The 22,984-nt window shown below is 35.7% G+C and overlaps 3 protein-coding genes across 5 annotated transcripts; all 3 read left to right on the forward strand.

The window, feature by feature from the left end:
* Positions 1-720: 720 nt before the first annotated feature.
* On the forward strand, positions 721-9,839 carry TERT (telomerase reverse transcriptase). Of its 3 annotated transcripts, none has more exons than XM_021944930.2 (13): positions 721-1,239; positions 1,332-1,409; positions 1,521-1,586; positions 1,687-1,855; positions 2,523-2,938; positions 3,138-3,249; positions 3,817-3,958; positions 5,150-5,288; positions 5,456-6,685; positions 7,141-7,709; positions 8,000-8,272; positions 8,517-8,803; positions 9,379-9,839. In XM_021944930.2, exons 1-12 carry the CDS (start codon positions 937-939, stop codon positions 8,788-8,790), a joined length of 3,771 nt encoding a protein of 1,256 aa, XP_021800622.2. In that variant the 5' UTR covers positions 721-936; the 3' UTR covers positions 8,791-8,803; positions 9,379-9,839. The 3 variants fall into 3 exon arrangements, with proteins under 3 accessions (XP_021800622.2, XP_021800623.2, XP_088103862.1); XM_021944931.2 differs by having other exon boundaries at positions 3,159-3,249; XM_088247736.1 differs by having other exon boundaries at positions 1,747-1,855.
* A 2,196-nt stretch (positions 9,840-12,035) lies between these two features.
* ATP5 (delta subunit of Mt ATP synthase) lies at positions 12,036-16,180 on the forward strand. The gene is made up of 6 exons (XM_021944936.2): positions 12,036-12,260; positions 12,606-12,656; positions 13,044-13,287; positions 14,215-14,327; positions 15,707-15,793; positions 15,877-16,180. Exons 1-6 carry the CDS (start codon positions 12,129-12,131, stop codon positions 16,003-16,005), a joined length of 756 nt encoding a protein of 251 aa, XP_021800628.1. The 5' UTR covers positions 12,036-12,128; the 3' UTR covers positions 16,006-16,180.
* A 3,367-nt stretch (positions 16,181-19,547) lies between these two features.
* Positions 19,548-21,985, forward strand: MYB83 (myb domain protein 83). Its single transcript, XM_021944938.2, has 2 exons — positions 19,548-19,915; positions 21,006-21,985. Exons 1-2 carry the CDS (start codon positions 19,608-19,610, stop codon positions 21,703-21,705), a joined length of 1,008 nt encoding a protein of 335 aa, XP_021800630.2. The 5' UTR covers positions 19,548-19,607; the 3' UTR covers positions 21,706-21,985.
* The last annotated feature ends 999 nt before the right edge of the window (positions 21,986-22,984 follow it).

Below are 22,984 nucleotides of genomic sequence, written 5' to 3' on the forward strand. Positions count from 1 at the left end.
ATCTAGAAACAAGTGTTATAGAAGAAAAGGAAATTTGAAAGCTTATGCATAAGAGCTGCTCTCTGAAAACTGGGCCAAAGGTAAAGAAAAAGTTAGAGAAAACAAAGGGCAAATAGAAGAGTCTGTAATTTGGAAGGGATGAACTGGAGTTTGGAAAGAACAAGGATACCTTGTTAGCCTTATAGTTATACGGTGAAGTATACTATTTCTGATCAGGAGGATACAAACACCCTGATGTAGTAACATCGGTACCCATCAAAAAGGAATCAAGAAAGGAGGGCGGAGAAAGGCTGGGGAGAGGCTGGGGGAGGAAGGAGGGCGGAGAGGCTGGGGATGTAAGTAATTACTACGATGCCCTTAAGGTTATTCTCCACACATCAAAATGGTCCTTGTCGTTAGCTTTCGTCAAATATTCTATTAAATTACTGACGTGGTACATGTGGGAGCCCACACATCCGATGGTATAGAACCACATGGTTTTAAGTATAATATACTATACCATGGATGTGTGAGCTCCCCACATGTGCCACGTCAGTAATTTAACAGAATATTTAACGAAAGCTAATGATAGGGACCATTTTGATGTGCGGAAAGTAACCTTATCATTAGTGTCACAAAAAATCATTAAAAAGATGATAATTTGTCGGCAACTATTTGTGATAAAAAGCCAAGAAAAGAAGGAACTACGTTTGTAATACAAACGAAATAAATTGTTGCTCAACAAAAATTTAGTGGTTTGACCAAACCTAACCCGCGCTTTTTTAATGGAACTGCCCAACAAAAAAAACAATTGAACTGAAATGGCGCACTTTTATTGCCCCTCTAAAATTCGTAAGATTTTCTCGTCTCTTCAGAGTCCAGTCCACTGTCCATTGTGCCAACCAAGAAAAAAGTTCACTTTTCAGACCTCCAATTTTTCTGCCCACTTTCCGAGAAATGCGGAAGAAACGCCGCGTTCCGGAGGTCCTCCGCCGGCTATTCCATAACCGGCCGCACACATTGGCCGACGCCATCACCTCCTTACTCCCTCCTCATTCCTCGTCGTCAGTCCCTGACCACTGTCGTTTTTGCAAGGGCCGCCGTTGCCTCAGCTGCAGCGGGCCCAACGGCATGTCGTTCATTCTCCGACCCAACGACCCCTCCGATTACCGCAACCTCCTCAACCACTGCTACGTCGTCTGGGAACGCGCCCCTACGCTTGCTCACTTTTCCCCCGACTCTCATTGGTCCCAAATTGAGGTACTCGTAGTCATACACGTGAATATATATTTGGTTCCTTGTGTTGTTTTTGTTTGTGTATTTGTGTAAAAATTGCGTTTTACTGTGTTCAGATTGTGAGGGCGGTGATTGAAGTGATGATGCTTGAGCAACCTCTGTCTTCCAATGTGATATGTACTGGTTATGATAAGGTAAATACTTTTTCTTTTTCTTTTTTCATTATGTATATTTTGAATTTATGGAATTTCATTATAGACATACAAAATATAATGTTTTTTTTTTTAATTGTTTGTATTTGGCAGTGTAATCAGTCAAGCCCCATTGTGGAGCTTCTTAATTCTTCGGCTTGGTGTCTTCTATTAGAAAGGGTATGTTAGTGTTACACATTGATTACTTGTGTTTAATGATGCAATTTAGTTTTATGTTCGGATTTTGAAATTCAATTATGGTGGAAATTTTGTATGGCAGGTTGGGGATGGTATTATGGTTTATTTACTAAGGAATGCGTCTATATTTTTGCCAATTCAGCGTAAGAAACATGAGCAGGTCACAGGTCTTCCTATTAGTAACTTATGTCCAAAGAAGTTGAAGCCTGCACCGCAGGCACTACATCAACAGTCATTGCAAAATCCATGTGGTAATCGTGAGTTTATAATGTAATGTACTGTGTTTTGAAGTACTCAGAAGATGTATACATATCTTCAATTATCTTGAGAAAATCATGATTCATATATATGCAGTCATGCTTTGTGTTTAGGAGATAAAAAGATCAATTTTTTTGGCATTCCATTGTGTTTTGAGCATGTATATGTGGCAATTCCCTTTCTCTCTTGATCAATGCAGGGGATTGGATTGTTCCATTTTTCAAGTGATATATTGGGTATTAGACATATTAAACGGTTAGCGCAGGAAGTCAATAGATTATACAATTCTAGACACACAAGGAATAGAGAATATAAGATAAATATCTGTTCTTCAGAGATGCGAAATATGGCTAGAATAGTAAATAACATGCTAATCCTTTAACATGTTACTAATTGATCATGGTTCTTAGTTATGCCCTCAGCATAATTGCAGGATTTAGGGAATTTACAATGCCTGATCTTTCTTGGTCTGCTCTTACTCAGTGTGTTTCTACGTCCATGTTGATTTATAATGTGTTTTCATGGAGCCACTTCTTTTCTTATGATCTCTCCAGGTCTCTGATTTATGATTTTTAAGCTTTTTGTTCTTCTTATGTTGTTCTACTTGCTCATATCTAGAATTAGCCCTTAAAGGATGATCGAACTGCAACTTTATCTCAGGACCCCGGAAAAAGAGGGAAAGAGATGATAACATACAGTCAATGTTGAAGAGACAGCAGCTCGGTAGTTCTTTCAGCACTGATGAAACATTCAGTTCTGTTACCTGCAATGGCTGCTGCAGTGATAGTGGATTTGATAGGAATAAGCATGGCCATACTGAAGCAGCTATGGAAACAACCAGCACTGTTAGCGATGGCAATGAGGGTAATTTAAATCATGAACTTCAACAGAGTTCAGAAAGGCTTAAAAAGCGTAATAGACCATTTAGATGGCAGCGCTGCAGGAAGCGCAGACAATTAACTTCTCAAGAAACCAGCGTTAAGGGTCCTTTCACAACAGTTCTCGCTGACAAAGAAAGCTTACCTGGCAGGCTTTCTTGTTGCTTGAAACCGAGCTCAGGTCATCATGATACAAAGGTGCTTTGACAAATCCTCCAATTTTCTTACTCAAAATTTGTGTAAAATGTCTGATTCCTGCCTCTCTGGAGGGGCTCCTCAATACTGTTTGATTGGAAAAAAAAGGTCTGAAATGTTGGAGGCTTACAGACTTTAGCAAGTTTCTTTTCTGTTTATTTGCCGTCCTTGTGTACTTTACTCAAGTGTTTTTATATGGCAGTGCTGTTGTTTGGGGTTCCAGGTTCCACAAAAGGTTGCCAAAGGGGCTGAAATAGACAGAAAATCCATGTTCTTTAACTTGGAACGCTCGTTATCAGTTTTCCCCAAAAGACGTATCCTTTTGTACTAGTTTTGGTGTGTGGTATATATCTATACATATACATACATACATACTTACTAGAAAGATGCACAGTTCCAGTCTCTTGACTACCATTGACCATAAGAATCCATGGTGACCATATGTTGGATTAAATTCCAATGGTTGGCATTAATTCTATAAATTTTTAGGATTTGAAGAAACTATTGGATTTTGACCTAATGATTGGTTTGGATTTTCAAGGTCGATAGTGACCAAGTGATCAAAATCTATATGTATATATTCTTTGCATTTTATTTTGTTTATTTATGCAATGTTGTCCATTTTAATTATACCTTACCATCTCAGCATATATTTATCTCAACAATAAATTGTTGAGATAATTACTTTTCATGCATAATTCCCTGAAAAATGATGATTATGTATGGTGCAATCTTGTTCTTTTCTTTTCCTATTATAATATATTCCCCAAGAATCTTAGGTTTTTTTTGGCTGTACACTTATGCGTTCCTGCTGCCATTTTTGTGTATTATTATTATCTTTTTCAAACGATATTGAATGCATTGTCCTTAATGATCTTCAGATGTGCTGAATTCTGTAAAGCCCAATTCTGTCGGTGCAGAGTCTCTTGTTAAGAGTATTTTTGGTATGTCGGACATAGAAAGTGCTCTGTCCAAGATATGTCCTCATGGAAGTGGTCTTTGTCTCATGGGTTCTGCATGCCTGTAAGCTGCTCATTATTCTTGATAACAGTTTGGAGTTACAACATAATCTTTAATTTTATGCTGTTCAGGAATAATGGTTTGTATTTTTAATTTTGGTGATGCCTTATGGTTTTGGCTTCAATTTCAGTGGTACCGGACTATCTGTTGTAGTTGTTTTATAAGGAATGCGTAAATGGTAGCTTTTAGTTACTAGCCAGTATGAGTCTAATGGCTAAGGACCTGTTTGGTTCACAGATTAGTGACTTGGGAATGGGTATGAGATTCCCTTCCCATGTTTAGCAAGCATATTCATAGGAATGTCTTATCTGCTGCGTGGTTAACAACTTATCAACTTCCCATGAAACAGGGAACGTGAAACCCTTTGACCTCCTTGGGTTTGCTTTTCCCTTGCTTTGGAAATGGATCTATTTCATTTTCTTGTGACTGAATTGCCCCCATTATAAACTAAAAATACAACTTTTGGCTTTAAAAATGATTGGCATTTCTTCCTTTTTAATAAGGGTATTATTGAAAATCTGAACAAATTTTAATTCCTATTTCTGCACAAATGAAACATGGGAATGGGAATAAAAGGTATTCCCTGGTTTTTGCTTCGCAGAATTTTTAAACACTGGAATGGAAGTCTTTCATTCCATGCCCCTGGAATGTGCATTCATTCTGAGGTGCAGTTTTCATATTTTCTTGTTATTTTAACATGATAAGGTATGCCTTTCAGTAGGAGAGTTTTTTGAGAAAACCCGTTTCTTGTTTTTACTGTTTAGCTGCCTCAATAAAATGATAGTCATCGGTCAATGAAATAATAATTGATGTGCCTTCATTGGCTTCTATCAAATTGATGGGACCAGATTTTGGATAAATATGTTGATGACGATTATTGGTTGCAGTTGTTTCAGGTTTGTAACTTGGAGCACACAAACCTGATATATTATGCTGACTATGAGGAATGACTATTTGGATTGCTGATTATAGGCCTACAACCTTTGTTTTTAAGTAGTTTTGTATATATGACTTTTTTTATTTCTCTTCTCTGTGTGTGGGAGAACTTGTTTAGATCATTATGGTCATCTTAGGCTTGTAATCTTTGTTTTTAAGCCATTTATAATGTCTTTCCTATCAAATTTCTTGTGTGTGTGTGTGTGTGTGTGTGGTCTTCCTGTTCATGAACGTTAATTGCCTGCTTATGTTTTCCAGGTATCACTCACTTGTTAAGTCGCTTAAAATTCTCATACGCAGAGCTCGGCATTGCCATCATTTGAGATTATTGGAGAAGCATTGTTTTATTACATCTCCAAATCCGAATGCTATTAAAAATTCTGGTTGCATCTTTGAGGTCAGCATTCTATTTTGATATTTTGTGAGATGTATGATGGTAGTGTACGAGGCATGAAGTTGGCTTACTAAGTGCTTTTAGTTTCAACATTTTATATTTCTTGATTTATGTTTTGCGATACTTTCCCCCTTCTTATAAGAAGGTAACATGATTTTGACTCTCATCAGGGAGAAAGGCGGGGTAACAGTGTACTGAAGAAATCTCAGTGTTGTACTACTGATTCTTGCAATGGTTCTCCAGCAGCCATTGATTCTCATTCTGAGGAAATTAAGTCTTACTGCTTGAAAAGTCAGGTGGTGTCCTTTGTATGGGCTGTTTGTAGGAGTATTATTCCACCAGATTTGCTAGGAACTCCTTCTAACTGGAGAATGTTGAGGAGAAATATTTCCAAGTTCATTTGTCTTAGAAGATTTGAAAAATTTTCTTTAAAGCAATGTATGCATAAATTGAAAACATCTAGGTTCCCATTTTTATCAGATAAACAGTATTTCTGCTGCATGAATAATCAGGCACCAAAGGGCATAGTTGGAAAAAGTTCAGAAATTAATAAAGGATCCACTAAATTGAATGATGCCGCACATCTTGTAAAACAAAAAGTCTTAGAAAGCTGGATTTATTGGTTCTTTTCATCTATAATTGTTCCTTTGTTGCAAGCCAACTTCTATGTCACTGAAAGTGAGAATGGGAAGCAAGATTTATATTACTATCAAAAGTCAGTTTGGGAGAAAGTGAAGAATAAGACCGTTACTTGCATGAAAGCTCAGAACTATCATTACTTGGATACTGCAACAACTAGAAGGATTATAAGAAAAAGATTGTTTGGTTTTTCAAAGCTCCGGATTTGTCCAAAAGAATATGGAGTGAGGTTGCTAGCAAATTTAAAAGCATCATCAAGAATGCCAAGGCAAGAGTTCTATTTGGGAGATCGGTCCGGTGGAAGACTAGGAAGAACAAAAATGCATCAGAGAAAGGTCAGATTTGAACATTTTAAGTCAGTGAATCGTGTTCTTCGTGATACACATGCTGTTTTAAAATCTATACGATTCAAGGAGCCAGAGAAGTTAGGTTCATCAGTGTTTGATTACAATGATGTCTACAGAAAGTTGTGCCCTTTTGTAATTGGTTTGAAGAATGGATCGGCAATGATGCCTGATGTATTTATTGTTGTTTCTGATGTGTCAAAAGCCTTTGATTCTGTTGACCAGGATAAGCTGCTTTGTGTAATGAAAGATGTCCTAAGAACAGATGAATACTTTCTCAAACATGCTTATGAAGTTCTTTGCACAAAGAAATCTTTGTGGGTTCATGAGAAGCCTATATTAGTGGATCAAAATACCAGCTCGAGATTTAAATCTTCTGTCATACACCGATCATTGCACAGTGTCCTTGTTAATCAGGTAATTTTGGGTATTCTGGAAAAAGTGTCTGGCATGGTTTTGTAAACTAATTTTATATCTTTTGAATATGTCACTATTTATTCTGTTTTTTTCTGTTAGTTTATGTAGTTTGTGTACTTTGTATATTCATGAACTTCTTATCCCCAAGCCATCCCAGAAAAATAAACTGCTTGATATCAATGAAGTAGTAATTGTAACTGAAGAAAAAATAGTATTCAAAACACTATAATTGAACATAGGATTGAGATGGTACTAGTTTGTTAAATTTACTACTGGAAGATTTGATTTTTAGTGACTTTATATCTGCTACCATGAAGGCCTCGTTTAGGTTGATCATGGGGAAGGGGATGGAGATTTGTGTAGTTGCTTAAAATTTCTTCAGCATCTTGATGGATTCTGATTCCTTTCTTGTTCTTTTTAGCTTTAGCTGATAGTTTTGTTTTTTCAATGCTTAGGAGTGTAGCAGGTCTGTGAAGAAGCAGGAGCTATTTTTTAATCTAAATCAACATGTGAAGCGCAATGTTCTGCAGTTGGATAAGAAGTTTTATTTGCAAGGTGTAGGCATTCCTCAAGGAAGTGTTTTGTCTTCTTTGCTTTGCTCATTATACTATGGACATCTGGACAGGAATGTGATATTTCCATTTCTTGAAAAAACTTGGGAACCTATGAGAGTAGATTTATCAAGAGGACATACTTTTGAAGATGCTTCTGCTGCACAGAGTGGTAGTGAGGATAAAATTGGTTCGTCCTCTAGTCATTTTCTAGTAAGATTTATTGATGACTTTCTTTTCATTTCAACTTCAAAGAAGCAGGCTTCTAGCTTCTACTCCAGGTTGCAAAGAGGATTTCGGGATTACAACTGCTTCATGAATGAGAAAAAGTTTGGTGTAAATTTTAATATTCGACAGATGCCTAGGCTGCCATCAAACAGGGTATACCTTGGTGAAGACGGCATATCATTCCTTCGATATTGTGGTTTGCTTATCAATTCTTGCACTCTCGAAGTTCAGGCAGACTACACAAAGTTAATTCCCTTATATGATTAATTTTATATTTCATAATTTATTAGGACTAATAACAATTATATTTATTGTTTTATGCATGCACTGCCGAAGAGGTTATAAATTTCTCATGTCTGCAGTCTACCAAAGCAATGTCTGTTTTAAACTACCCATTTTTCCAGGATGACGATTATCTGTTGCATGTTTGTAATGGTTGTGGCCTTTTGTAATGGTAACACTATGATCAAGTGTGTCAAAACAATATCATTCCTGGTGTAAGTTTTTTGAGTAACCTGTTTCATCTGTTTATCAGGTATTTGAGCAACCATTTAAGTTCAACTCTTACTGTCAGCTGGCAAGGCCAACCTAGTCATCATTTGAAGGAAAAATTGTGTGACTATATGAGACCTAAATGTCATCCGATATTCTTTGATTCCAACATTAATTCAGCATCTGTTGTGAGATTAAATATCTACCAAGCGTTCTTGTTATGTGCAATGAAGTTCCATTGTTATGTTCGCGACTTATCAAACATATGGAAACTTTGCAATAGATCCTATGCTAACATGATCAAGAGATCTTTGAGGTATGCTTCTGTTACTTTGTCTTTTATCTTTTCTAAGTCTTTCGTCAATAATAAGCAGTCTTTCCACATGGAAGTTAGTTGAGCTTTAATAATTGACTAAGATCTTGATATACTTAAAGCTAGCTACAACTGGTTTTCCTTACGAGGTATCTCATTCATCAGTTATCCAAAATGTTAAGTATAACAAGATTTCTTACATCCTCTTTTTGGAGGAGTTATGATCTTTTTGTTGCATTGATTTTAGGTACATGTACGTGCTCATAAAGAGAAGGATGCGTTCTGTGTATAATGGTTCTGACTTCCAACCAATACTTCAATTGGAAAAGGGAGAAGTTGAGTGGCTTGGTTTATTTGCTTATATCCAAGTACTGAAGAGAAAGCAATCACGGCATAAGGAGTTGCTCTCCTTATTGACGTCTAAGTTGTTGAGTCATAAAATAACGGGGTCTGTGTCTTCTCAACTAAGTTATGCTGTTGATAGATCACATTCCTCTCTAATGTGGAAGATCAAGTATTAGAAGATTCTTAGAGGTATGTACATATTGCATGAGTAAACCATCCTAATTTCGTTCGATCACTCTTGTAGTTTTTTAAAATGCTATTGGGTGTAGACTAATATTGCTAGTGTTTGTTATATCCTCTACAAGTTGTCTCTGGTATTAAAACTATACTATTATGAATTATTTTGGTAGATACAAAATATACATATATTATTCTGTAATGCTATGTCATACCATTCTTTTTCTTTTTCTTTTCTTTTCTTTTTGTCAAAGTTCAAATGCTTATTGGATTCAAACATTCTATAGATCCTCTACAACTGCTATGTATAGTTAGCATAATCATGCTAGTCACCTATGCAGGTAAAATTTGTTAAAGTGATTTACATACATTCTATGTCTTGTTTTACAAACTAAACTGGGGTTTGTCTTTTCTTTAATTCTATTAACAAGATTTCTGTTATTTTTTAATGTGAGGTTTAATTTTTTCCTTAACTCTTCAATCTTGCTTAGCTTTAAACATTTAAAGTGCAGCTTTCATTTTGTACACCTTCTTCTCAATTGTAAATTTTCCTTTCTTTCTTCTCTATCTCCCGATTTCGATTACAGTGTAGTGTTGCTTGAACAAAGAGGCCGTGAAAGTGGAGAAAGCACGATGTATCTGACGATGAACTCTACAAGACCGATGCTACATGACCACATTCAATTCTTACAGGGGTCAGAGTTGTGTGTCTCTCACATATGATGGGAGGATGTGGTCACCAATGTGGTACAATTCACATTCGGCAATGTGGTATAGTTAGGTTTAGTGAATTTGCAAATTCAGCTTTCAAATGTCGATTTGCCAAGTCGTTTATGTTTTTTTATCATCTTTTCTATGCTATTATTTTCCCTACTAAAGCGAGCATTTGGGAAAGACTTTTGTGCAGTACGAAGATTGTCCAAATTCTTGTGTTTTGTTTTGCATGTGGAACAGCACGTACCTCAATTGTAAACAATTTCAGCTTCAGCTTCAGCTTGTCCGATTTGTATACCAAGCAAACGGAGCTAAACCACGTACTGGGCCTAAATCATTGTGCATTTACTCTTACATTTTACTCAATATGTGGTTTTCGAGTGTGGGCTTGACTGATTAACTGGACCCTCATATAGAGCACCAATAACAACCGATGTGACATTGGCTGTACGCACAGTCCACTATATGGCGGTCTTATGTGAGGGGCCATGAAATCTCACATATCGGTTTTGACCAAAAAAAAATTCTCATATATCAGAATTTGACAAAATAAATCCAATATATAATGAGTGGTTCCATTATTAATAACACCGAAGTCTTTTGTGTAAAATCCCACATATAGTGGACTATGCAAGTGATGAATAAGTTGGACACAATATCGGTGTTAGTAGTAGTGAACCACTACTCCATTTGTCTGGAATCTAACATGGATCATCAAACAAAGAAAAAAGCAATCTAAATTACACAAGATGGATGGGATGCAGTAGATAGATGGTAATTGTTTATCGACCTTCACTCAAGTGACATGGGTGTGGATGAAGTGATAGTAAAGTAATTCAAAGTTATAACTAAGGGTGTGCAAGATCCAATCCAATCCGTCCAAATCGACCAATCTAATTCAATCCAATCCAATCCAATCCAATTCAACTTTAATCGGTTTTGATGATTTGGTGGATTGGATTGGATCCCTAATCTCCAAAACTGATATGATTTGATCGGATGACGGATTTGCTTGTGAGGATCCCATCAAATCCAATCCAATCTAGTTAGTTTCATGCTTATTTTGCTCATTAAGTAATTTTCATTAGGAAGGTTATACACATTTTAAGTAATTTTATGGAATTATGTTTGATATATTATAAAATTAAAATAATTTTCTCTAGCATTTCATTTATATTTTATGTTTTTAAATATTTGATTATATTAAACTTGACGATAAATGTTTCATATTTCATTATTATATTTTTCCATTATGAAAACCGATCATCCAATTCAATATCAATTGGATGGGATCAGATTGGATTTAAATCTCTAATATGATTGGATTGGATTGAAAAAATCATAATCCAATATATATTGGATCGGATGTGAATTGGTAAAATTATATCGATTTCGAACTAAAGTACACCCTAGTTATAAACTTATAACTTCACCCTACCATTGAACTCTTGCACAAGCAGCAAAAGTTCGACTATCATACTTTATATATATATATATCCAACTGAAAAAGAAAGAAAATCACATGAGGTCTCATACAAATTGCTACTCTTTCGATCAAAGAAAGAAAGAAAGAAATCAACTAGGCTTTGGTATGGTAGTAGTATTTGTCTTTATTTTGTTGGAAGAAGTCGCAGGTTCGTTCACGTGAATGACTAAAATTATATATTTTTGTGATGAATTTGATACCTAGTTGTTATTAACACTGGCGGATCTAGAAACATTTTAGCGGAGGTGCAATTTGAAAGGCTAAAAAAGCTTTATATAAAAAAATTTACAATAAAATATCCTTATAATTTAAACAATACCAATGTCATTCATAAGTCATAAAAAAAAAATAGCATTACAAATAACCAATTGTTGTAGAAGAAAAAGGAAGTATTGTTGTTAAAAGCCCTAAAGTTTAAAGCCTTTTGTCCTTTTTTATGCAGGCCCTAGATAGAAATAGGTTAAAGCCCAAGCAATGGCAGCCCAAGTTTCTTTTTTTAAAAATAAAAAATAAAAAATCTTGGCCCAAAACAGCATCGTTTTGCCCAGGATAAAAAATATATATATATGTGCACAAACTTTGTTTAAGCTTTTCATCGAACACCTAGAGTGCGTCTTAGCACTTACAATGACTTTTCTGGTGAGAGAAGATGTAGCTCCTTGCGCCTTAATAGGTCCGTCAATAGTTGTTAGACCATTGTAGTGGTGTAGCTTTGCTTGGGTATTTTGACCCGTTGTAAGAGTATTCTGTAATTATTTTTTTGTTAAAAAAAGTTTAGATAATTTTTATCAATAAAAGGTTTTTTTTTTTAATTATAGGGAAAGATGGAATTCCATTAATACCAAACGAAACAGTTACAGTTTTAATCTTACGAAAAAAATATAACCAGTGTTTGTGAACCTTATTCCAAAGGTGAGTACGCTATTGTTTCACCTTAGCAGACACGTGTTGGGCTCCCGTACTAGTAGCATACAAAGTCAGTACCACTTGGTAATATTCTCGCCTGGATGACTAATTACTATTCGCTACTTGTCCCAGCCTCTATTTTAGTTTTCATTTTCGAAGCTCTGTTTGGCTACGCAGAAAGTGCAGGACTGTGCGAGAGAGAAACAGACAGAAAATTAGGGTTTCTTGACAATGGCTTTTGCTAATCGAATCCGATCGAGCCTTCCTCTCGTAACCAAGATTCTCAAATCGGATTCGCTCTCCGCCGCCCACGGGTCCAGTGCCCAGCGGTCTGTACTTTGCCCTACTTTCACCAATTCTGAGGTACAGAGATTCTCAAATCACAGAAATGCAAAGAACAGATTTTTACATGTCTGATCTAGTTTGCTTACTTTCTTCATTAGAAATTTTAATAATTAAAAAAAAAACTCATTTCTGTTTTTGTTTCTAGATGGCGAAAAATGTGCGTTAACTGAGCCAAACCGATAGATTAGAATCGGTGGAAATTTGAAAGGAAGAAGATTTATGATTCACATTATATGAATTTGCTTTCTTTATTCCTCAGCGTCTCTCTTTGTGTGTTTTAATATAAGTTTTAAAAATAAAATTTAGGAGGTCTTTATGTCAACTACAGTTGAATTTTCATTGTTTCACATTTGGTACTTGCAGTTGTCAAAGAATTTTTCTACCGCACCTGGGAAGAAGGAAGTGAAGGTTAAGGTAATGGAATTCTTTGGCTTAACATTTTCTGGGATTTTATGCCTTACAATTTTCATTTTGAAAGAAAATTAAATCCTTATCAAGTGCAGGAGTGATGTTTATTATTGAGCAGGGCTCGAAGATGTTATACATTTCTTGGATGTTATATCTTTTGTTATGTATACTTTTTAATACGAATTAGTGTGTCATTTGTTCGGTTTTAATGGTGTTTGGAAAAAGGAAAACAAATATCTAAATTTATGTTTCGAGGTACAGTGAGATTCAATAGACTTATAATTAGATTTTGTGAAGTGTTAGTAATATAAAACAACTGATGTATGTGCTTACTGTGTCAGAATTCAATCATATTATTTATATTATATTGATTTGTTCTGCCATGAATGCCAGGTGCCTCTGGTGTTGTTTGGGGGTTCTGGGAACTATGCCTCTGCTTTGTACATTGCTGCAGTAAAAGCTAATGCCTTGGAGAAGGTTGAGTCTGAGATTCTTGACATTGTTGAGTCTACGAAGAGAAGTCCTACGTTTTCTCAGTTCACAAAGGATTTGTCAGTGCCAGCAGATACTAGAGTGAAGGCAATCAGTGACATTTCTACTCAAGCTAAATTTTCAGATGTTACAAAGAACTTTTTGGGTATGATTAGTGACTCTTTCTTGTTTTAGATTTATTCTTTGGTTTTTTTCATGTTTTTTTTTCCTGTATTTCTTTGTACTTTCAAGACTTAAGAGCATCGAATCAAGCAAAGGAAAGTCAGATGTGCTCCCTCCCAATAGAAAGTTAAACCAAAAAAATCATAATCCCAAATTAATTTCGTCTTTGGCAGCTCCAAACCCAAATCCTTGTCAGCTCTAAGCCTCAAAAACTCTAATCGCTAAGCATTTTACTTTCTTTGTTCATTTGTCTGCAATTTTTTTCCTATCTGAAAAATTTCAGTAACAATGCAGTGGGTATTTCTAAGTATAAACCGACCTAATTGGGTCCTAAAGGGCTTATGCCTCACCTTGCGGGGATTAAAACCTCTTGTGTTACACCTTCATCTTTGAAACATTCATTATTATTTGTTTTGTTATTGTTATCAAAGTAGTTACGTATTTAACATGTTTGTATGTAATTGAACTTGGGTAAATATAATCTTCTGTATTATATGTGCCCTGTAAATTTGACAGCTATTTTAGCAAAATTGTGTCCTGGTATGTGCAATGTACTGTTCACACCAAGCCTTTTTGTCTGCGTTATATATGAACACTAATTTGAGAGCTATTATTAAGATTTTGACCTGGCTATGCGCTGTTAACATAATGGCTTTAATAACTGTCTTCGCCGAGGTGTTTTATAATGTTTGCAAGTATGTTCATTAAATTAGGTTTTCTTTTCCTTATTGATCTTTCACTCAACTTTGATCTTGCTTTTAATTCTAATTGTTCTCATGGTTGCTTAATTAAAACTCTCTCTCTCTCTCTCTCTCTCTCTCTCTCTCTCTCTCTCTCTCTATACATGTATATGTATATGTTATATGTGTACATACACACATACTAACCCATATACATTTTTTTTTTGTAGTTATCTTGTCTCAGAATGGTAGGCTAAAGAACCTTGAAACCATAGCAAAGAGATTTGTGGAGTTGACCATGGCACATAAGGGAGAAGTGAAAGCTATTGTTACATCTGTCATTGTAAGTTGTAGTGCTTTGATGGTAAATTTATTTTTCGTAACAAGTTATATTGCTCGAGTTGGTCTGTCATTTCTAATGTGACTGGTCAATGGTCATTAATTTTAATATTGGTTGTAAATGATCAAGATCTATATTATATACTGCCATTTAGTTTGATATTTAAAAGAAGAAAGTATCACTGGAATAGTTTTGATTTGTTGCAACTTTTTTGGGTAAAAGTACAATGTATGTAGAAGTTTTGTACTCACGAAAATAAAAAGATTGCTTACAACTATGCTGGTTTTTTGTATTTGAAATGTTGGACTTGGCATAGTGGTTTGCAATGCAAGAAGTACTTATACTTCATAGTATCTGTTTTACATAAACTTGTCGTGATGGTATTATGATTCGCTATGCTTTTCTCTACAGAAACGGAAATTGTTTCTGAGTTTTATTCCAAAGGACATAACTGACATTAGTCTTTTTAGTACTTTTAAGTTGTTCTCTTATTACACAATACTTTATTGTGTTTTCTTTGAAATGATTTTTGATTGTTGAAATGTGTATCAGAATTTGGTATGAAACACTTAAACGAAATTAGCATGGTCATTGGTGTCCCTAATGACTTTGGGCTCTAGTCCATGGTTATTTTGTTCTAGTTTTTTCAAGTATAATGTGGGCTGCCTGCTTTGAAGCGATATGTTTAAACAAAATGATTAATAACCAGTTAGCTAAATAGGGTGCTCAGCTCACCTTTATGCTGGCTTGTTCCTTGGACCTTTTGGGGCTCCATAGTTACAGGTTTACTTGACTCTCTTTTGTTTTTGTTTGGTTTAGCTTTTCTTTGACTTTGAGGGGTTAGGTTTATGTTCCCTCCCGGGCTAGGCGTCTCCTTTTTTCATATAAAAAAATTTCCTTGTTCCTTGGAGGTTCAATTTCAGAAACTTATGCTGTTTTTGCTTGAATTACTTTTGTGCTGATTTTGTGCTTGTTTGGGAAACAAATAGTCGTAAATCTCATGGAAAAACTTACTTTGTCATTAATTAGACTTCTTATTATTGGGGTGTTGTTATGAGACGTTTGAGTTTGATTTGTGTTCTGTTTTTTTTTTACTGTGTTTTGAAGTATCCGAGGAATTGGTGTTGTATCTAATGCTGTCTTATTGCTGGGGTATCATGAGATGTTGTATGGGTTTGATTTGTGTTCTGTTTTTGTACTGCGTTTTGAAGTATCATTTGTGATGACATTGATTATGCCCTGCTACAATTCAGTTGGAAAGATAACTTGATACAAGATGGTAGAATTTTCATGGAAAGGAAATTGAGTTGACTAACAAGTACCAAACTATGCATTGTATATATTTTATGCCATATTCTGTCTAATTTTTATTCTATGACCAGCCCCTTCCTGCTGTGGAGGAGAAAGAATTGAAGGAGACACTGCAGGAATTAATTGGACAGGGAAAGAAGGTCATACTTGAGCAGAAGGTATGTAGTGGTCTTTTCATCTGCTCTTCAATGCACCAATTGTTTTATAATGGATGGAAATTTGATTCTGTTTTACATGCCAGATTGATCCTAGTATTCTGGGTGGGCTTGTGGTAGAGTTTGATAAGAAGGTGTTTGACATGTCCATTAAGACCAGGGCACGCCAGATGGAGAGGTATTTGCGGGAACCCGCAAACCTTGACAGCCTCTAAAAGGTGTTCACGGACTGATACTGCGGTCTCCCCCATTTTTCATGTATCTGTTATTGTCAAAGTTCTAAGAAGGAAAAAAAAATGTTTAATTTTGGTGCTTGAACCCTTTCTAAAAAGATGGAAAGCAACTTGATCTGGATGCCATCCATTTGCAAATAAAAGCTTGTTTTCCGCATTGTTCTGGGCAAGAGACTCGCTAGTTTCATGTTCTTTATCTTCCTGTTTTGTCGCGTTTTCGCCTTTGAAGTCAAAGCTTGTTAAGTTCTGTTATATTGCTGCACAAATATTTATATAGAGAGCTGTTCATTGGCTGTGTTTTACAAACGTTCCTTAATTAGTAATGTGGTGATTGGTGTCATCACACTCATTTCAATCGTGGATTATTGAAGTATGAGTAGTTCAAAACTAAGATTGGTATGAATTAAGTATCGGTTAATTTGCCTAATTGCTAACCAAAAACCCCACATCTTAACCTGTCACAATCATTTCAGAATCCCCTTCGACAATGTGAACTGATCCTCCAACTGTGGCAGAGCTTCAGCCTTCTTTTTGCCTTAAAATTTTCATGGGGGCTTTTGGCCGGAAGATTGGATTGATGAAATGTCTATTCACTTCAATATGGCTAAATCAAGTGCATATACAGAATTTGAAGCCATGCGTCATGGTATGTGCGAGACATTATTTCTCGAGGTTTTGTTCAAAGAATTGGGATCCGATGAACGTAACGCTTTACTTAGATAACAGAGTTGCCATCAACATTTACTCACAACCAAGGTTCAGACATGATTTGCACGAAACAAAACATATTGAAGTGGACAGACATTTCATTGATATGAGCCAATGTACTTCGTTTGACAAAGAGAGTGTCAAGCAAGAGTTTTAATTTAACTAAATTTGCCGTCAATTACGTAATTATAAATATATAATTAAGTTTCGATTATGGAATTTGAGTAAATTATGTAATTAGTCAATGACTAATTAGATGCTTTTTATTTTCCAGAGTGTAATCCAGTATTTTCTTGTGTAAATAGCTTTATGATTCATAGTCCAAAAAATAAAAAAGTTGCAATTCTAACATGTGATGTGCCTTTTCCTTCTCTACTAGAATTTGGATGAACTTTTTGTCTCATTTGTTTTTTGTGCTCATGCCTCCCTCCACTTTTCCCCCATAAAAAAAGTATAATGATAGAAACTCCACAATCTATGTGCAAACAGAGGTATAAACGGTCAAACCAGATCAATCTCTCCACCTTTTTCTTTGGTCATGAGTTTTCTGAGCATTGCTTTTTCACCCCATGGTTTGTTGAGGCAGTGTGCGGAAATTTGGTATTTTTCTGCACCTAGCCAGATTTTAAGATACAGATTCTTTTAATGGTACATTCACTTTTGTAAGGTTTGTAGTACAAGGTGTGAGATTGAATGAATTCGGGTCATGAGTTGGTGTTTCTTGTCTTTGTAACCAAGCAGGCATGTTGCTTCGGACATCCTCAAAAGCATGAGATATAGATTCTATCCTGGGACAGCTGTAGAAGGACACAGGGCTTTTTACAAACACTTGAGTAGCTTGAGAGTTTTGCACTCACTTTTCCCCCAGAAAAAAATGTGACAGTGTCGTTTTTGGTTAACAAACATAAGTAACTGAATATTTCATTGGAATTATCTGGAAGAATTGAATATGACTCCCTTGTAAACCTGATTTGCCATTTGGCTTTGAAAATGACTGGGAAGTCACAGCTCTTAGCATGCAGGGACAGGAAAATTAGGTGACACAACATACAGGACAGCGAAATTTCGGGTTTATCTAAACGCATGCATACTCCAAGTTAAAAAGAAATCGCAAATTTTTTATTTTTTATTTTTAATTTAAATTTTTATGATTAATGCATAACGATGGATTAGCGGAAGCCATTTTATATATGATTATGAGAAATCTTAAGTTTGGGTAAATTTAGACTACACAATCATACAAAGAGTCGTCTTGATAGATAGTTTAGATTAGTAATGGGGAAACACTGATTATATCGAGATAGTATGGTAAGAGAACATATATCTTATGCACGGGAAATACTCTCTTCTCAAACTTAAGTTGCCTGATTGTGAATCTAATTAAACATAAGATTGGGGATAACTCAATTATGAAATGTTCTCAAGCAACATAAGATATACTTGCTAGAACTGCTTGACAAGCGAGCATGTAAATAAAAGAAAATGCTAGCGATATAATTACTAGGATAAATTTCTTTCCAATTAGTGAACAATATGCCAAGTTATAAGCAAAGGCTGCGCAAATAATGTTGCACAGTTTCTGGAATGAAATTATAAGGTGCCTTTCTTTTATTTTGTTTCTGGTTATTCTTTTTACCCTTTGATCTTCTTCCCTTATAATAATAGAAAAGACTTGAAGCAATCAATTAACAACACTGATGGGATGTTCAGTCGAAATTCTTAACAATGATGAAACTTGAAATAAAGGAAGAGCAGTTATATATATATCTGGTGAAACTATATCTAGTCTATATATCATGATGCCTATAATTGGTTGTTTCTTCTTTTAGTTAACAAATGAACAAGTGTTGCAAAAGCAATCTTTATTTGTATTTTTATTTGTATTTATTTTGGGTTCGTTTGAGTTGATTTGATCGGATGATTTCTTGTGATTGGATTTTAAGCTCGGGACAGGGTTGTGTGCAGGTAAGAAACTATTAATTCTCATTCACTTTGAGTCGGGCCATGGCAACGACTAAAGCAATTATTTTATTGCATGCCATGCCCATGCCAGTAGTAGTGGGGACTGGGAGGATATATGTTTAAGGAATATTGCTAGCTGCGCAATCTTAACTTCTAATATGAGATTGAGAATGCAATTTTGACCAAAGAGAACAACTGTAATTGATCCCAAAGTGAGAGAGTTTGCTTGAGAAGCATGCTTTTCATAATTGAGTTATCCCCAATAAGTTTCATGCAACCACTTAAACAATCCACAACACACAAAACAAACTAATTAAGTACAAACATGTGGCAAAAGTGCATGCCACACTTTGCCGAGAGTGTACAAAGAGTACTCTTGTACTCTCTCTCTCTCTCTCTCTCTCTCTCTCTCTCTCTCTCTCTCTCTCTCTCTCCATATACTTCAAATTCACGTGTATGTTGATAGGGGGGAGGGTTTGGTCTTCTTGTCTTTGACTCTTTCTTGTCTTTTTCGATGCATTTTTCTTCACTCACAAGGTAATTATATATCATCTTTTGTATATGAGACAGCTACATTTTTGCTTCCACTTCACATAATCATCTCTCTCTCTCTCTCTCTCTCTCTCTCTCTCTCTCTCTCTCTCTCTCTCTCATATGGGAATTAATGGAGCCATGGAGGTCCCCCTCCAATCCGTTTTCCACTCCACCCATCGACCAACAAACACAATCTCTCTCTCTCTCAAACTTTTATATTCATTCATATTTTAAGCAAACCCCACAACCATCACCATCATCATCACCATTACCACCCAATGAAGCCTTCTCATCATCTTATATAGCTTTCTTTTAGATCTCCATCTTTCCAACTAACCACTTAAATCAGAAACCCCTCAGAAACTGGTCTAGCAATTATAATGCGAAAGCCAGAGTCCATGGGAAAAGAGGAGGGAGCAAACAATATTAACAAGAAGAAGAAGATGATAATGAGCAAGCTTAGGAAGGGGTTGTGGTCGCCTGAGGAAGATGAGAAGCTGATGAGGTACATGTTGACGAATGGACAAGGATGTTGGAGTGACATTGCTAGAAATGCTGGTCTCCAAAGGTGTGGAAAGAGTTGCCGTCTTCGATGGATTAACTACTTGAGGCCTGACCTCAAGCGTGGTGCATTTTCACCCCAAGAGGAAGAACTTATCGTCCATTTCCATTCAATTCTTGGCAACAGGTACCCTCTCTCTCTCTCTCTCTCTCTCTCTCTCTCTCTCTCTCTCTCTCTCTCTCTCTCTCTATTATAATGCTTTAACGCATAAACATATATAGCACCATTTCGAAATGCTTCACCCTAGAATATTATTGAGTCCTGTTGCTTTTCTTCCCCTTAGTACTATTTTCTTTTCTATTCATTATCAGCCTAGTCATTATGAACTACTTGAAAAAATCAACTTAACCAACGGTAGGTTTACAGTTTGGCAAGCTTTTCCCAACATTAATATTTATGTAATTTTTTTTGGGTGAGATTAAACAATTCCCCATATACATAAATACATTTCAAATCTAAAATTATTATATGCAATATATGATCCCCATATATACAGATAGGTTGTTTGTCAGCAAGCTTTTCCACATGCATGCCTCATTTGATGTGGGAAATGAAGTTCAACAAAGTTGATGATGAAATTAACATTACCCCATTATATCCACTTTATATTGGATATAAATTAACTTATATGACGTTGTAACATATACTTGTTACTGACATACACATATACATCCTAATTAACATCTACATATTTCCCCCTCTGTTTATTATAAAACAGTTGAAGCCTGAAGTGCAAACTGAAAAACAAAAACTGAAATGGGGGTTCAAACACCTGGGCTTGAGTGTTTGAATCCTCAATGCTTCTTTTTTTTCGGGTTCGCACTATGCGGACCTAAATTTAAGGAAGTCTAGCATAAGTGTTGATGGTATATCACATCTAAGAATGAAAGTCTAGCATAAGAGTTTACAAGATCTTGGGCCTCTTCACCCATTGTCAATTGATTTTCGGTCGCATTCTAATATAATATCAAAAACCTCTTGATCTTAAATTAATGCATGTTGAAACCTTGACATCAAACTTGAATTAGCGTCTTTAGTTTGTAGCTTGTTTGAGATCTCAATTGACATTTACGCACTAGTATAATTTAAGCAACTAATTAAACATTGCCGTGCATTTGTTTTGGCCGCAGAAAAGTCATGCATACATCTTTTAAAACTAATGAAGAGTATATCCTCCTTTTATATGTCTTAACGTTTTTTCTCATTATCAATTTAGGTGGTCACAGATTGCTGCACGTCTTCCAGGACGAACGGACAACGAAATAAAAAACTTTTGGAATTCTGCATTGAAGAAAAGGTTGAAAAAGAACAATATTTCCACGTCCTTATCATCACCAAACGATAGTGATTCATCAGAGCCTAGAGATGTCAACATTACTGGAGGGACGTTTATGCCCATGCATGACCCTGACATGATGACCATGACCATGTACAACATAGATTCATCTTCCTCATCATCTGCATCCATGCAAGCCATGTTCGTCAACAGCAACACATTATTCGATCCCCTCTCCATGCTTGACCATCGCTATGACATGGCCCATGCAGATGCTACATTGAACGCTAATCCCACATGCTTAGCAAACTTACCAAATATTGGAGACCAGGGGTATTGTGGGGATTATGGAAACTTAGGGGCTGGCCATAAAATGGGGTTAGAAGGTGACCTTTGTGTTCCTGCACTTGAGAGTAGAAGCGTCGAGAGTAATATGAATGGTCAAGTAGCTGAGAATATAAGCAAGACTATTAACAACCACTTCCATAATAATTGCTTCAACAGCACGACGGAAATGATCGGGTTTAAAGTAGATGAGGACATGCTTGGGTTTGGAAATAATGGGCAGGGAGAAAACTTGAGAATGGGAGAATGGGATTTTGAGGGTTTCATGCAAGATATATCCTCCTTTCTCTCTTAGTCCAAGCCATTTTGCAAAGCAAATTTTGGCATACATCATTTCCTTCTTTACCAAATTCAAACAACCCTCTTTTTGGTACATGCATGCAATAATATATCTCATCGTTCGTTTAGAGATCAGAAGTGTCAATAGTGATGTAGAAAATAGAATAAGACATGAGGAATATTTGTAATTTGTTAATTGTTTTGTACACAAAAGAATAAAAATGTGGTGGAAGTTGTTAGTGGAATATGTGAAGATGTAATCAGACGTTAATAAGGAGCAAAATAGATTCAATATATTCAATGCTCTCTCTCTCTCTCTCTCTCTCTCTCTCTCTCTCTCTCTCTCTCTCTCTCTCTCTCTCTCTCTCTCTCTCTCTCTCTCTCTCTCTCTCTCTCTCTCTCTCTCTCTCTCTCTCTCTCTCATATTTTTCTTTTGATGATATCTCTCTCATGCATATTTATTTCATATAAGTTCACACTTACCTTCCATTTGGATGGAGGAAATGGGTATTTTAAAGAGGCTAGCACCACCAGCCGTTAGATTAAATCCGACGGATGTAACAAGTTTGGACCTTACTAGTCCTCAAAATATTGTCCTCAAGAGAGCAATATTGTTTGAATGAATACCTAAAAAATAGATGGTTCAAATTATTGATATGTAAATATATAGTCCCTTTCCATTGATGGATCTCTCAAATTTTTTTATTTGAGGGACACCCTTTAGGGTACGATTGTTTTTTTTTAACGATCCAAATTGCCATTTTTCAAATCTTCATAGATCATCCTTACAAAAAAAATCAGGCAAATTGAAAATCATTAAGGCATCTAATCTGGACCAACAAAATAAACGAATACGGTGCTTCAAGTAAAGACTATAATAACAACATCTAATTGAGTGATTAAATGGTTTCAGATTTAAGTAATTTTTTTTGTAGAGATGATATTTGAGTCAATATTTAAAAATTAGACGGTTCAGATTATTGTAATATAATGCGTAGTGAGGCCTACAAGGATGTCCCTTAAATAAGTTTATTTGAAGAATCCATCAACTGAAACTCTGTATATATATATATATATATATATCTTTGGGGGTGGTTTCAAACCCAACCTTACAAATGAAACACTCTGTTACCCAATTCGTCATAGACTCAGAGAAGAGTCGAAGTAGTGAAGGCAATAAAAATAGGTGGAGAGTCAGTCTCAATATTTGGCTGTCACGTCACATCATTTAAATGAAAATAAATGTCAAGTTTTCCAGCAAAAAGTAAAAAAACCAAAACATAAAAAGGTGAGAA

This window comes from Prunus avium, chromosome 2, assembly GCF_965620075.1.
Source record: "Prunus avium chromosome 2, drPruAviu1.hap1.1, whole genome shotgun sequence".
Taxonomy (NCBI): Eukaryota; Viridiplantae; Streptophyta; class Magnoliopsida; order Rosales; family Rosaceae; genus Prunus; species Prunus avium.